The 16,618-nt window shown below is 43.9% G+C and overlaps 1 protein-coding gene across 9 annotated transcripts in view; it reads right to left on the bottom strand.

The window, feature by feature from the left end:
• The window catches only part of si:dkeyp-72e1.9 (syntaxin-binding protein 4), a 61,056-nt gene continuing 44,438 nt past the window's right edge, over window positions 1-16,618 (bottom strand). For 7 of the 9 annotated variants that reach the window (XM_042228904.1, XM_005943102.2, XM_042228903.1 and 4 more), the window contains 13 exons: window positions 15,967-16,073; window positions 14,565-14,706; window positions 12,985-13,057; window positions 10,604-10,692; window positions 9,082-9,178; window positions 6,997-7,124; window positions 6,549-6,641; window positions 5,141-5,206; window positions 4,555-4,746; window positions 4,152-4,268; window positions 2,109-2,155; window positions 1,884-2,011; window positions 1-992 (listed from right to left, as the gene is read on the bottom strand). In XM_042228904.1, coding sequence (XP_042084838.1) covers window positions 937-992; window positions 1,884-2,011; window positions 2,109-2,155; window positions 4,152-4,268; window positions 4,555-4,746; window positions 5,141-5,206; window positions 6,549-6,641; window positions 6,997-7,124; window positions 9,082-9,178; window positions 10,604-10,692; window positions 12,985-13,057; window positions 14,565-14,706; window positions 15,967-16,073 — 1,335 coding nt within the window. In that variant the 3' untranslated portion in view covers window positions 1-936. The remainder of the gene's footprint in view (window positions 993-1,883; window positions 2,012-2,108; window positions 2,156-4,151; window positions 4,269-4,554; window positions 4,747-5,140; window positions 5,207-6,548; window positions 6,642-6,996; window positions 7,125-9,081; window positions 9,179-10,603; window positions 10,693-12,984; window positions 13,058-14,564; window positions 14,707-15,966; window positions 16,074-16,618) is intronic. The other 2 variants (XM_005943103.3, XM_042228907.1) reach the window with 2 other exon arrangements.

The raw sequence follows: 16,618 nt of genomic DNA, 5'->3' as shown, positions 1-16,618 counted from the left end.
TCCGGTCATCAGTTATTCCTTTAATATAAAACAGTAACAGAAAGAATGAGGCCACACCAAAGATGCAATCTGGTTGAAGGACATGTCATTATTGTCACTGCAGTTGTAGATGTCTGTAGAAATCAAATCTATGTTCAACATGTAGCCTAAGACTGAGGTCTGCCTACACAGAATACCAAACACAGTTTTACACAGCTGGAGCTACAGCAACAGGTACACTACTCCTGAACGCAGGAGACACATCAACATGAACCAGGCAATGAGATGAAGATGATCCACGCTGCACCTTCAAACCTTCATTTCTTGTCTTCCATGACAGTGTGAGTAAGGGCGCGAGGGAAGGAAGCATGGCAGATGTTGTGTTAGAGCAGACGAGCTAATTTGTCATGGAGTTTCTGACACAGGGGGACACACTGTACACATCAGCTTTCCAAGTAACAAGTCCTCCTTTTACGGAGTGGAGATGAGTTTGTGTTTGTGAGGATAGAAAAGAGGTTGGCAAGAGTATTAACAAGGTTTACAGCAGTGACACTGTGGGAGTGTGTGGAGGACTTGGTCATGCAGCTCCACCTGTACCACCTGCTGTAAGAGTAACACACTAGAGAATTGCAGCAGCACTTCTCACAGAGACCTCTGTACATGTGATGTGCTGCTGACAGCATGAGACTGAATCAGCAGATCCCACTGCTGAGCCCTGTGAGTAGCATTTGGAGTAATTGGAGGGAATATACTAATTTCATGTGCACAAACAGGCTTTGGCATTAAAACGTGGTCAGTCTGTCCCAGTGAGGGTTTAACTGTTGCTGTCGTCGTGTCCTGTCGTAGAATGGTGTGTTTGCTGCGGACTGTGGTGAAGTGCATGGCGAGGTCAGCTGCTCGTTGGGGGTCTTCTGCCCGGCCCAGGTCTGGACTCAGTCCTCTTTGGCTTGGTGCTGTTCACACATGATGAGGACTGACATCTGGAGCTGATGCTGCATCTGCACTCACCGGTTCTGTAGAAGAGGTGGACAGAAAGACTTGAGTCCATAGCAGTATGGTAATAGGAGGCAGCGGTGCCTGCTGCGAGCGGGAAAGACAACCCTTTGGATAAAGCAAACACAAATAGAGGTAGGGAAAATACCAGGTCTTTGGTTCAGCTGTGAGCAGTGAGGGCAGCAGCTAGTGGCTCACACTGTCACTGCAGGTCTGAATCACAAGCTGTTGCTTCCCTTTGACCCGTGCTGCGATGCTTCTGTCACAGGTAAGCCTCAAAGCAGTGTTTTTGAAAACTTACACACAAAGTAACTCATTTGAAACAGTGTTGCTTTGGTCACAGCTTGGATTTCAATCTCAGCTGTATTTAAAAAGAACTGAACATGAAGCCAGAACAGTTTCAGCTTCTAAAGAAACAGCTTTTAATCATCGTCACCACTTTATGTCCTGGGACCCTGCTTTCTCTACCTTTGTGAAAAAGGAACTTCAGCGGATCGGCCTGATGAGTAAGGATGAGATATTATCCATGTTTCATTGCTCCACTTCAGATCTGCTGCAGAACGATGGACAGCAGTGGTTGCACACTGGCTGCTTTAATATATCACTGCCTTGAGGCTGCAGGTTACATCCACGTCTGTTATACTGTATGAGGTGAAGCGTGTGGAGTAATTTGGCACTAAAGACTTTGTATATATTTTATACTGACGCCATTATAGCAGAGTTCTTGCTAAAGGATGGCTCATAATTAGTTCATCAATTCTTAAGCCGTGGCAAAAGAAAACTAATTTTCATCACATTATCTGAAAGTGTTTGCAGTTTGAACCTTTGTCCTTCCTTCCAAACATGGTGTTTCCACGTAGTGTATGCACACAGTGTTCAGGCTTTTTATTCTGGGTTAGTGAGCTCTGTACCTTTATCAGTTGTGAGCGTACACACCCCCTCCACCAGCTCTTTGGCTTCCACAGCCAGCTGGAAGGCTGGGTCAGGAATTGGTGATGGGATGTCGGGGCTTTCCGTGGCAGGAGATGACCGGTTACTCCTGATATAGACAGACACACAAGCAGAAGGACAGTTGGAGCAGGAACTCGACTGCAAAGCTGTAAGGCGCTTGTAAGGTGAAGGTCGCGCTCTCTTACCCCCCTTCTCCAAATAGGCTGGGCGTGGTCAGCACTTTGTGGACGTTCTGTAAAGAGAGATAATGTGACAGCCGTAAGGCCGAGCGCTGGCAGCAGTAACACACACCGGGTCTCTCTGTGCTGTCAGCGAACCAGAGAGAAGAGCTTGATTGCTGGACCTCGTCAGTTATTAGTGTTATCAGCCACAGGCTGCACCTTCCCCTCGTTGTGTTTTTCAAACTGGTTTCTATGCTGATGGCTTTGTGCACACCCCTGTGTCTGACTGGTTCCTGCACCTTGCATCCTTCCACCATCACTGACGGCACTGATGGATATGAGGAGATCAGCTCAGAACAGAATCAATGTTGGAAACATCCACCCACAGCCAATTCTCCTAGGACAGATGTTGGTGGAACAGCCTGTGCAGCAGCTGGTTTATGGCTGTGGACAGAGCTGTAGCACACTTCCATCACTGGGGGCAGACTGACTCCATCAGCTTATTTTCCTGTCACTAGATTTAAAGACCAGAGCTGGAAATCTCAGAGCTGCACATGCAGCCTCCACATCATCTGCCGCACAAGCCTTTGGTCAAATAATGCAACAGTTATGTACTGCTCTATGCATTTTCCTACTTCATCTAATAAATCTACAGGTTCGCTTAAATAGTCTTAACTGCAAAATAAACCATCACATGCATAGTGGCTGACATGGGTCCCATAATGTGTTTTTCTCTGACATTTACACTTGAATGTTGTCCTGGGGGAAACACTGAGCTGTTAATAAGTTTGAATGACGACATCATTTCTGTACTGGCACTCAGTTACTAATAGCATTGTTGCCAAACAACCTTCAGTCTGTATGTGTGTGTGTCTGCAGGGAAGACCAGGAAATACAAACAGGTGGCGAGCACATCACTCTTGTTGATTAACCACAACTAAAGGGAAAGATGGCACAAACTGCATCCTTATAATCACGGAAGCTAACGTGTGTTTGTTTGACAATCAGAAGAACAGACGTCTGAGACCATTCTGCAGTTTTGTGTGGATGCTCAGTTATTGATCGTCTTCCCCCTAACGTGGGATATTTAACAGCTTTAGCACATTAGCAAAGAAAGGCTTTGATGGAGAGGGGACGTCAGCTCCCCTCTCCATCAAAGTGTGTGCATCTCTTATAACAAGTTGTTGGAAAAATAACCAGCGAGAGTGTGGTGATTACACTATCACCTGCTTCAGTGACTACAGTTGTGTAGCGAGCTGTTTTGCTGCTTCACCACCTTCACTTTTCAACAATATTGAATCTCTTTGTAGATGCTGACAGTTAACCACGTCACGCAGCGCTCAAGCCTTTCATTCAGCTGTTTCAGTTTTTATTCATATATTTTTATGCACTTTTTCCTGAACCTGTTAAAAGCTTCTATTTTAGAGATACACGGTCTTCAGCTTTGATAACTGAGTTCTTATCAGTATAAGATTATATTCCCCACATTAACACTCTGTAGAATTTGTATTTTTATTAATACTTAAGGCTGAATTGAGCGATCGTGGCTCAAGAGTTGGGAGTTCGCCTTGTAATCGGAAGGTTGCCGGTTCGAGCCCCGGCTCCGACAGTCTCGGTCGTTGTGTCCTTGGGCAGGACACTTCACCCGTTGCCTACTGGTGGTGGTCAGAGGGCCCGGTGGCGCCAGTGTCCGGCAGCCTCGCCTCTGTCAGTGCGCCCCAGGGTGGCTGTGGCTACAATGTAGCTGCCATCACCAGTGTGTGAATGTGTGGATGACTGAATATGTAAAGCGTTTTGGGGTCCTTAGGGACTAGTAAAGCGCTATATAAATACAGGCCATTTACCATTTGAGTGTGTGTGTTGTGCAAAACAACTGTAGAAAGCTATGATAACACTTTGAGAATAAGAAGCAATGTTAACAGCTTCAGATCGCTGTCCTGTCCCAGTTCGGACCGAGGTTTAGCTGTGAGACCAATACAACACTCTGGTATACAGAGTGGACTCAGTCTGCTTCCTGCCTGTTCACAGCTCTGTGTGCAGCCAAAGGAACACCAGTCAGAGCGGTACCTGAGCAAAGCCTAGCAGTTTCTTGTTGGAGATCTCCAGAGTTTTCCTGCTCAGCTCGGACTTCTTCAGCTGGCAGTCGATAGTCGTCAGCCTCCTCTTCAGCTCGCCCACCTCCTCCTGACAAACACACACCAGCACACTCAGCTTGTGTACGTGTGTCACGTAGACAACTCTTTGGGTGCATGAGTGCATCATGTATCACTATACAGTACAATGACCTTTGACCTAATGCCTGAACATATTGGATGTGTAAGATGTAGAGTACTGTGAAGATGCATTTAAAAATACAGACAGATGTTCAGACAGATGTTTCCCCAAATTTCAAGGCTGAAATGAGGTTTTCTGGCTCTCCTGTCAGTGGCCCTGAACAAGGCTGTAGGCCACGACTCTGACATCATTGTACCTGCATGGACTCTGCTCCCCGTCTCTGCTTCTTGGTGGCCAGCTGGCTCTTCAGGTCTCTGATCTCAGCCTCCAGCAGCTGGATGACTTCTTCATAGTCCTGCTCAGCACTGCCGGCCTGCCGATGCACCGCCTCAGACGCCTGCAGACGACTCTTCAGGCGAGTGTTCTCCTCTACAGTCAGACAGGCTTTCTAGGAGAAATGACAGAAGGATTCACTCGCTGCCTTCAGTCTTCGTCCATGTTTTCAGATGATTCAGCTGCCAGTGAGACGTATTTTACATTGCTAAATACAACAGGATGATCATATGAATATGTTATTAGCAATTTTATTTTACCAGCTGAGAAATCTTTACATTCTTGGTTCTCATACTTAAACTGTCCTACGACATCGAGAAGCTGCACAACAACACCATTTCTAATCATTCATCAACTAAAAAACAGCCGGCATTATCAGCAGACTCAGTTTGATTAGTTTCACTACAAAAATAATTTCCATTCAACTTTGACCCCACGCTCATATCCCACAGTTATAAAGATGTAACTTGAGACTGCGCGTCTCCACAGGCTGCAGGCTGGCCTCTGACCTCTGAGGTCTTCTGCAACTCCTCCTCAAGGGTTTTCTTGCTGTGTTCCATGTCCTTCAGCATCACCTGCCAAGAGAGGCAGCAGATGAAGTGGCAGCTTCCTGTATGACTGTTAAAGACCCCACCTTTCCATTCAGAGGACAGACACACAACTGTGAGGAGAAAAAGCAGCTAAATCTTGGTGAGGATGGGACGTTAGGCTTCGTCTGTGGTTTTCCCACTGAGTGTGTGTTTGTTGGCTAAGTGTGGAAACAGGATTCTGTGTGTTTAGTTTTAAACTGCAAAACGTATTCTCACTACTTCACTTGGTAGCCAAAGAAATGCCACCAAAACGCCCGCTCCAGCCCTAGCCTATGATACAAAGAGATGACTGAGACTAAGAGTGTAAATGTGCCTATTAAACCATATTTCTGGGCACTGTTGAAGGAAGCAGGTTTAGCTAGCCATGCCGAGTCAACTCTGAGACGAGGAAAACTCGTGTTTCCTGAACTTTCCTCCGACTCCTCCCATCCTGTTTATTCTCCAAAGTGGCTGTCAGAGCACGGAGCGAATTCAACTGCAGATTTTTAGAAACACTAGAAACAGTTAACCTGAGTGCTTTTGCAGTCATTCGGTCATCAGTATATAAGAACAACGACAGTAATTATGTCACTCATTTATTATCAGCTCAGAATAAAATCCATTTGTTCCATCGTTCTAACTCTGTGACTAATGCAGCTGAAATGCTAGTGCCAGTTCTCTTACATTATACAAGCTTGCCTTTACACTGCTATGCAGATGACACCCAGCTCTATCTGTGCAGTGGTGAGGCAGAGGTCTAACAGTGTGCAGGTCTGATCGGTGTGAAGCTGGTCCTGTCCTCCAAGGAACTGCAATGTGCAGCCATAATAAACAGGAGCACTGAGAGCGCACTCAGCGACGACACCACTGGAGTTAAAATGTTTGTTACAGCTCTGTGCCAGAAAACCACCAGGACAATGCAGCAATCGTCTGTGCTCTTACTCACAGTGATACATTTCACTGTAAATTTGAATAATTTTGTCACCATTTTATCGATACACTGTGACACGTGTAGGTGCCGATCATGGGCATCATTTTACGTGAGTGTGCTCAGAGTGTGACGCCCAGTTTAACAGAGACAGCTCCTGACCATCATCATGATACTCATCATCTCTAACTGGGGCTTCGGGTTTGTCGAGCCAGCTAAGGTAAATTAGCCTGAGTGTGTTGGACTTCATTCTTAGTAAAGACCACAGGACAGATACGAAACAAGACAGTAGACATAATAAAAGACACTGTGGGACAGAGGGAGACACAGTCAAAGAAAAGTAAAGCTACTAAGAGAAAACATAGCAGCTGGAAGTCCTCACCACTAACCAAAGAGGGAAAAACAAAGGTGTGTTTTCACCTTGAGCTGTTTCATCTGCGTCTGCAGCTGCTTCACCTCAGTCTGAAACTGCTCCATCTCCTCACTGCTGTAGCTGCACTCTGATTCATATGTCTGTAGATGCACACACACGCACACACACACACGCATGCACACACACACGCACAAGTACACACAAGCACACACACACACAGTTAGTCCTTCATTTCTGGGTGGCAATTTTAAAATATTAGATTAATTGTGACTGGAGTTTGTTTTAAAACTTAGATTTTATGCTATTTATGCCTTTTTTGCTGCTCTTTTTAAAACTCATTCTTTTAAACTGTATTGCTTCTTGCACTGTAGAGGCTGGTGAGAAACAGTATTTGGTTTCAGGCTGGGTAACATCATACAATAAACTTCTTGAGTCTTAATTAATTACAGAGTCTGCTGTTTTGTGTCTATATGAGAGGTTGTGAGAGCTGCTTACAGGTGAGTGGAAGGCTGAGGTATCCATCAGACTAGCTGCTTCATGGTAGGAGAATGTGAAGGGACCCGTCTCCAAGCCCAGCTCCTCCAGGTTCTCCTGGAAGATGTTCCGGGTGGCCTCCACAAAGTCTGAGCCATCACACCAAAACAGATGGGATTCATTGTTTTAACAGAAAAACAAGGAAAAGCAAACAATCAGGGTCATGTACACACACATGTACACACACACACACACACACACACACACACACACACACACACACACACGTCCTTCTGGGGACATCTCATTGACATAATGCTAGCTGCTTACCCTAACCATCAATGAATGCCTGACCCTGACCCTACCCATAACCTCATTGTAACCCTGACACTGAAACCACATTTTGAGCCTTCAGCACTGTGGGGACTGGCATTTGGGTCCCCATACAGAGAGACACACACAGACACACACACCTTACTGTATATGAAATTATAGACTGGCTCCAACAGCGTTACAGGCTCTGGACCCTTTCACGTCTGTCACATGGCTCAGGGTGAACCTGCACTCATCTGTTAAAACCGTGGGACACCAGTGGTGGACCTGCCACTCCTGGTATTTTGTGATAAATGCCAGTTGGGCTCCATGGTACCGTACAGTGTGCACAGCACCCACTAGAGGACATCCAGCCCTCTGACCACTCTCCTTAGGATGCATTCACACCAGCGGCCTGCTGCAGGTTATTTTGTAGCTCTGACAGTGCTCATCATGTTCCTCCTTGCACGAAGGAGCAGATGCTGGTCCTGCTCATGGCTTATGCATGTCCAGCTCTCCTCGAGTAATCTCCTGTCTCCTGGAATCTCCTCCACGCTCTTAAGAAACGTTCTGGAAACAGCACATATTGATGTGCCATCTTGGCGTATCACCTCATGCTACCAGTAGTAACACTGAGTCTAGCCTAATGCGACACTAGTGAAAAAACAGTCAGAAAAGATGAGGAGAGAAAAATGTCAGCGACCTTCATCTGTAAAGTCACTACTGTCGCCCCTCTAGTGGACCTGTTGTTAATGTCAACGATACCAAAGCAGCTCAAACTGATGAACAACTGCAACATCCCAAAGGTTAAACTGTTGATGCTATACTCTGATTAAAAAGTGTTCCTTTACATTTTGGGATTAGTGTGTGTCACAAAAGCATAAAAGAAAAGCACTGACAACAACAGCGAGCCCAAATATCCAAAGACCCTCAGCTGGGTCAACGCTCCAGAAGCCAGACACGGCAGAAACACATTTATGCACTTTCTGCATCTTCTCTTTGACTGTACAGGACAGACACTGCACTGCTATGACATGGCTGCATAGCTTTATTCAGGGGTATTTCTGAGGTATAGCTCAGCAGTGTGCATCAGTGTGCATCTGAATATCACCTGCGGCAGTTACTACAGTTGTGTGGCGAGGTTAAAAAGCTTCTTTGTCACACTGAAAACTGACTTTAGGTGTAACATACATCTTTAATCCATTACTTTGTCGTACGCTCCTCAGCATCACAGAGTTACATGAAAAGGCAACAGACCTGATCTGTTCTTCGAGACGCTGAACAACCTGTCTGTCAGGTGACTCATCACTGCAGCATTCATGTTCCTCAGCTCACCTATAGGACCCTACACACTCAAACTGTGCGGCTGTCATCAGCATTACAGCAACTGCTTTGTCACAGAAAAGCATCCTGGAAGCTTGGTGGCATGGAGGCATGTGTCAGGATGGGATCTCATGTTTGACCTGCAGTCTAAAGACTAAGCTGCCTGTACAGTTTAATATCATGCACACCCTTTATCATCCCTCCCTTCTGTCAGTGAGCATTAACAGGTACACGCAGGTGAATTTAGCCCTACGATGTAAACGCGGGCCCTCCAAACGACTGGAAACATGTAGTCACAGCTGGTTACACAATCTGACATTTTACACAAGTGACACAGCCAATAAGAAACATGCTGCTGTCACATGATTTGACAGGACCTCAGCACAGATCTTCCACCCAACAGCTGACACGACTACAAATGTGTGCGGCTCATATCAGTGAGTGTACGTGTGCTGCTTGCATGCACGTCACCTCCATAGGCCACGGTGCCTTGTGGGTCTGTGGTCAGACTCTGTCGCAGCTGCTTCTTCTTCTCTTCTGTGACATCCAAACCAAGGAAGGACAAGGCCTAAGAGAGACAGGAGCATGAAGCATGAAGCATTGTATGCTGTCATCAAACTGCACTCTGCATATCACACTTTGTTCTCCAAGTAAAATTATATTTCATTACAAATATTAGCCTAAAGTTACTTCACAAAGCATCTGCAAAGAGGACGCTTGTCTAGGAGACATACTGATACACCTGAGCTACCAGGACAGGATGCAGTAGAAGAAAGTACAAAAACTGCCTACATACACTTTGAGTAATGTGTTTTTCATAAATCGATTATAGAGTTCTTTAATTAGCAAATTCACCGCAGTCATAAAGCAGACACTGCTCTGTTCAACACGTGTGTAACTCCTTTGTTTTCGATAGAGTTTTGTACACTGCCTGTTCGTTTTCCTTTGCAGTGCCAACAAATCAGGACAGAATGTTGCCAGTGTTTAAACTGTGTCTCTAATGTGATGAGTGCACTGCAGGAAGAAGCAGTGAAAAGGCGAAATAACATAGGAAAAGGTGCAGAGTGGTTGGGAGCTATACTGAGTAATACCAAAATCAGGAAGAGAAACACATGAAGCTCACTGAGAGAGCAACTACAGAAGATGAGAAAGGTGATGCCGTGGTTAACGGTGGTCCCTGTGGTAATCAGAGCACTTGGAGCAGTGACTCTTAAACTAGGCGAGTGGCTCCAGCAGATCCAGGAACGACATCTCTGCAGAGAGGAGCGCAGACTCAGACTCTCAGGCCTTTGGTAGAGGGCCCAAGCATGAAGGATAAAGAGCACCCAGAGGGCAAGTGGGGGACATTAGTGCACACTAATCCATCCAAATCATCCATTATCCAGGTGCTCCGATCACTTCCATGGCCCAGGTGTGTACAATCCCGGGTCGCTCTCAGAGCTCAGTGAATCCCAGCGTGCTTCCATGATAGGATGCTGTCTGCAATCATTTCCTCACTACTAAATATTCCACAATCAACTCTTAGTGGTATTACACAGAGGGGAACAATTGGGATAGACGGCAACTCAGCCACAAGCGGCAGGTCACGTAAAAAGTGCCTCTCTAGCAGCCAATCGCTTAAAGGACCAAAACGACCTCGGTCCACCACATCCTGCCACGGTGGTGTTTCTGCATGCAACGCTTAGCGTCTCAGCCCTGAGCTGCTGCAAATCAGACTCATAAGGGAATTTTCCAGGAAGCTGACATCACTTCCTAGTTCGTTTCTCACATACCTGCTGGTAGGTATTCAACACTGTCGACCAGGATCACCCACAAACCTCGATCCAGTTTCTGACTTCAACAACATACACCTTTCAACCACCAACCATATATGCCTTCACACGTGTCGTCGCTCTCACATAATCTGTGTGATTTCTTTAGTATGAGTGTCCACTTAACTGTGTATCAGGCAGCATAGGTCTAAAGAAGCCTACCCGAGCAGGTCAGGACTCACCAAGTCTAATTTGTCTGATTTGAGGCGAATGTAAGGGTCCAGGGTTATCTTAGGTTTTGCTCCTGTCGGGGATCTCTGGCTGGTTGAACCTGGAGAAAGAAAATGAAGAAAAGAAAATCAGGACTGACTTTGGTTAAAAGAAAAAAAACGAAACCAGAAGTTTGGGTTGTTTAAAAAAATCCTTTCTTAAGTAGACTGCGTATATACACACAGATGTGTGGTACATAGAACAAGGAAGCACTAGCTCAGGGGTCGGCAACCTGCGCTCTTTAGCTCTGCGGCTCCACGTGGTTTGGAAAACAAAGTATTTAACTGAAGTGTATTTTATTTGTGTTAGTTCGTTTTTAACTTGTACTTCTAAATTGGAAGATTATTGTGATCTTGAAACATAAAAATAAAATGATGTTATTTTTCATCTCTCACAATAAGCATCACATTCACATAAACCATACCAGCCGAAATGCTGTGTGTTTGTCGAGACTTTCAACCCAGGCAGGCCAAGTATGGATCCTCATGCATCCACATACGTATGTGAGCAGCTGTTCTCCTCCATGAACTATGGTAACAACAAACACGCTCACGCCTCACAGACGACAGCTTACAGTCCTGCGTAAAGATGAAAGTGACTTCGTACAGCCCCGATCTGCAGACGCTGTGCGCAGAGGTTCAGGAGCAGAAGTCCCGTTGTAAACATATCACGGCAGACCCGACGATGTTTCCATGAACATGCTTTTTTCTTCAATGACCACTTTTCACACAGGGTTGCTGTAGCCACACAGCCGGCTGTAGCTTTGCAGCTCACAGCCCGACACACACATTAACCAGGTAAAATACATATTTATCCAGATATTTTGCAAATATCTATTTTTCATTTTTTAGCAGCATAGAGCTTTTCTCCAAATATTCTTAAAATTCAGGTTAAGGCTGCGCTACAGGCTGCGAAATCCCAAAGGTGATATAAGGATGACGCCTCACTACAGTTTTCGTTTGCTATATGAATCATTTAAGTTCAGCTTTTTAATTCATTTAAAAGAGACCTTCACCTGGGTGCATCTCCTTTTTGTTGTATTTTTTAAGAGTTCAAAGTGTGTTTATTACATAAATAAAATGTAATTTTCTCTGTAGCGCTTCATGGATTTCATAAGCAACACACCTTAGTTGTCTATACAAAGCATAAAGGTAAAAAACAATAACAGTGTTATCTTCATTTTAGATGTCAGAAAGTATTTGCGGCTCCCAGCGTTTGCTTTTCCGTGGAAACTGGGTCCAAATGGCTCTTTGGGTGTTAAAGGTTGCTGACCCCTGCACTGGCCTCTTAACAGAATACTGAAAGTGTAATTAGGAGTGAGGAACAGCAGGAGAAATATCGTTATATAATCTGTCATATCAGAGTTGAATAGACAACCTGATGTCGTTGTTGCTGGTTTAAAGCAGGTCTTTGTGACTGTGAGCGATGGTACAGGGAAAAGCAGATGATTAAAAAGAGAGGAACTGAAGAAAAGTGGATGATTATGTAGACGCGAGGGGAGGGAGCAGCCAGCCATTCATATGATGCGTTTTTCTGTCCCAGATTTGTATGGCTGCTCTGCTCTTCTGACTTTAAACTCTGTTTACACTCATGTTACTGTTTTACATTGTCTTCATAGTGTGGAGTCATTTTGTAGATCAACTGATTTAAGAGGAGTATTTATCTGAAATGTTGTCACAGTGAACCATATTTAACCTGGATCATAATTCTGGAACATTATATTTTGTAATATAATAAAAATCTGTTTCTGTGTGTGCGCTCACCTCACTACAAAGTGCTGACATCTGTCACAGCTAGCAACTGGCTTAGAGGCTGGCAGGGAGTGAAATGATTAGAGTACCTAGAAAATAACCTTGGCTGGGTAATCCCAGCCAATTGGATTGGGAAAGGCTGTCCAGTGGCTTTCGGCCGAGAGCCACGAGCAGCCCTATGACACTACAGCTGCTGGTCTGAAGCAGTCCTTCAGTATGACGACAACTGGACTGCTTCAGATCGTTTTCAGTCTCCTTTGGCAAAGTGATGTTCTGCTGAGAGGCATTTGTTGCTCCAGAAATAAAGAACAGCAGACATAACGCGAGCCAAAAATATGTTGAAATGAATATGAACTGTGAAAACGTCCATTCACTTAAAGACTGCTCTTATCTGTGTTATCTAAATGTTTCTATGTAACATGCTGAGCCACCGCATGCATCAGTACAGCCTCACTGATCTGAGATCCAGTCTCCACTTCTCTGGCTTTACTTCAGGACTGAGACAGATGTTCAGCTGAACTGTGGTGACTGAAGTGCACTAATATGAGTCACCATTTCATCATTACAGCACTGTAGTCTGAGTGCAAACACAGAGGTCTCACCTGAAACATGAATATCTGGAGGACAGATGTCAGGAGAAGGTGAGGAAGGTGGGGCTGGCTCCTCTGCACAGATCTACACCAATAACACAAGGAAAATAGTTAAATAGAATTCCAATACTAATGACCAATGAGTTTATTAGTGTAGCTAATAATTTCGCTGTCCCAAAGGTGGATCCTGTTCATCTAGACGTAGTGTTTTCAGTGGGAGAAACGTTTCATCCAGGTGACGTCTTCAGTCTCAGCTGACTGCAGGTTTCAATCTTATAAACAGGACATTTGCATGATGACTGACACCAGCCCACTGAAGGAACAATGGGCTGGGAGGTCAGTTCTTTGATCATTCATATGTAAATTGTCATGACTGCTGATCAATGGCCATGAGTCCCATTCACGGAGAGTTGGTGAATGGCTGCAATCACATCATTGTAAGATGGTGACAGATAGACCCTTAGGCCCCTCCTCGATTCAGAGATGGTCTTTCCCTTATTAGATTTATTATATTTAGTAGTTGGTAGTAGCAGAACTGGGACTGAAGCTAGATGATGCAATGGTCTAGCTCCAGTTCTGTCTGTCTCTATATTGACATTAAACACAACAGTTCTAAGTTCTTTGTGGTAACTGTGGACCAAACTCTATAAATGAGAAAGTAAAGAAATGAATTTCTTCCAACTTTCTTTAACCTTCTAAGACCCGAACTCTTTCATGGCATGCATTTTAATTTCTCTTTGATATTTGGGCATACTGGGGCCCAATGAATGTAAAAATAAAGAATTACCAGATTTTTTTTTTACCTCATTTTTGCTTTTAAGAAAAATCAGGGCCACATCTGAGGATATTCGTTTACAATTGTGATAGAACAGTAGCAGCATAATGTCCTCGTAAGTGGATATCAGGCCCTTGCCGAGCAAAATTGAGTATTTTGGTCTAAATAACCCAAAATGTGATGTCCACATATGTGGACGCAGGTCCTAGGAGGTTAAAAATCATAATTATTTAATTCAACATTTTACATGTCAGAGAGTTTGAACTGGCTACAGTTTCACTTTGTAAAATCACTCTGATGTTGACCCACCTTATGTAACATGCTATATACTGTGGGAAGTACAACTACTCTTTAGTCAATAACGGTTCATTAATCAGTGTGTTTATTGGACTATGTTTATTCCTCAGTTATACCAAAGTACAGCGGCCTTTTCAAAGTTATTTGGTTGATCTTTTAGCATTTTTTTGACGACATTAGTACAATACGAGACTTTAGCTCAAAGAATAAATGTAGTCTTAACCTGCAATTTTTGAAACAACATAATCGACTCAGCCAGCTGACACATTTAAGGACACCTGGTGTTTTTTGTGTTTTTGAATGAGGATAAATAGCAACAGTAACTCTGTTTCCCAGAGCTCAGTCAGGTTGTTTCTTTTATCCTGCAGTCGGTGTGCTGATATAGGTACAGAAGATACAACTCTAATCTTTCTTTTACATGGAAATCCTGCTTCTTCTGCAACTTCTGGTTTGCTGTGAGAATAACAGGCCACTTCTTCTATGAATGACCTGTAGGAGCCGTGTATGTGGTGGAGCTGACCTCGGGTGATCGGATGTGGACTTTTAAGCGTCCAGAGTTGTAGCTGTTGCCCGAGGCTCGCTGGAGCCCATTGTGAAGAGACGTGCTGCTGGGAAAAAGTCCTTTACCCGGGATGAAGGCTATGTCCACAGCAGTATCTTGGCTAGAGACAAACACATAAGCATGTGATCAGTGTTGGCACACAAAGCGTGGTCTATATATGTGGGACATTTTGTTTACCCATTTACAAAAACACATTCAACTTTGGGCTTGAAGTGTAGTATCAGCTTTGACACTGTATTTACAGGTGGGTCTATGGCAGTTTGTGTAAAAGTCATTTGGTTGCAGTCTTTAACAAAGCTTAAATCAGGTTGCTTTTTCCAACCCAGGATCGAAGATGCTGTAGAAGATAATGTTTCCACAGTATGAAGGTTTCTGCACAACTTTATTTATTTAAGTATTATAAGTTATTAGCTTAAACTGTTACAAGAAAAACTGTTAATCCTAAGAGAGTGATATGAGCTTTTCTCAGTTTGAACTGATTTTAATGATCTACATGTAACCCAGTGAACTGGAGAGAGTGTATATCCATGCCATCACACTGCTTTATGTCTTTTACAGACAATGTTTTACACTTATACTCATCATAGTATCCACCATCCTCTTTACAATGTGTCCAAAACCGTGAGACTTTTTCTTAAGTCTAATCTGGCCTTGCTATTCTGATCACTGGTTTGTGAAGCTGTCCTGCAGTGCTGTTATCTAGCTGCTTGATGTAAAAGGCCACCACTCTTGCAAAAAAAAAGCCTTTTACATGGATTTCCGTGTAAGGGGAGGGATTTCATCCCTTCATATAATGTCAATCTCACAAATGACTTTTTGTTTTTTTCACAGAATGTGCCAAAATCCTGAATCATGTGCGCTCACTGTCTGCCTGGTTTCCCATAATTTCATTGTATATGTACAATGACAATAAAGGGCTATTCTATTCTATTCTATTCTATTCTATTGTACTGAGATGTCTTTTGACTTTATGCTCTGTGCTTCCAACTGCAGGTGTCACACTTGGAGTCAGTTCCAGACCTTGGATCTTATTTCTTTATGAGGAAGCTTTGAAAATCTATCCTGCCTGCATCTGTCAGCTGTCCAACCCTGTGTATAGGAATAACTCTGTTTCAGTGGGTACTGCAGTACTTTTGTTTGGTATATCTTGAAACTGAAACTGTGAAAACATTCATTATCTGACTCTAACTTAATATGTGTTGGAAAACAGTAAAAATAACAAAGAAATCATGTCAATGTCCAAAAACACACAGACACTAAGATCAAAACTGCTTATACTGTAGCACTGTGTATACACTGGCTCATTGTTCCAAACTAGACTTACTTTGGTACATTCATTTCTAACATGAACACCACTCACCTGAATTTCACTTTGTTTAGCATGCTTTTGGCCTCTTCATGTGTCACACCAATCAAGGACTCCTTGTTAATAGCAATGAGCTGATCTCCCGGTCTCAACCGTCCATCCTGCACAACAGGGAGACAGTTTTATTCCCACTGAGCAGGAGGCTACAAACCCTGTTTCTCCTTATTTAAAAGTACAATAAACTGTCAGGGCCACTTCTAAGAATCAAAGTACTTATCCAAGTCTAGTCATTATCAGCTCTTTTCAACTGCAGGAACATAACTGCAACATGTATTTCAGTTCAATCCAATTCAATTTTATTCATATAGCACCAAATCATAACAACAGTTGGCTCAAGGCGCTTTGTTCTGTAAGGCACGATCAATAATACAGACAAATCAAAGAAAATTCCAACAATGATGATGACCCCTAATGAGCAAGTGCTTTGGCAATTGTGTGAAGGAAGAACTCCCTTTTAACAGGAAGAAACCTCCAGCAGAACCAGGCTCAGGGAGGGGCGGCGACCAGATAGAGGAGAGGAGAGAAAGACAAGCTGAGGAAGAGAGACAGATATGAATCATAACTAATGATGAAATGCAGGGAGGTGTATAAACAGGTGATGAGTGAGAAAGGGTGAGAGCAGGAAAAATGCATCATGGGAATCCCC

Source organism: Haplochromis burtoni, unplaced genomic scaffold (assembly GCF_018398535.1).
Source record: "Haplochromis burtoni strain Fernald_Lab_line unplaced genomic scaffold, NCSU_Asbu1 Contig_363, whole genome shotgun sequence".
NCBI classification, from domain to species: Eukaryota; Metazoa; Chordata; class Actinopteri; order Cichliformes; family Cichlidae; genus Haplochromis; species Haplochromis burtoni.
Note: the sequence above shows the minus strand (reverse complement) of the source record. Positions and strands in the feature narration are given on the sequence as shown.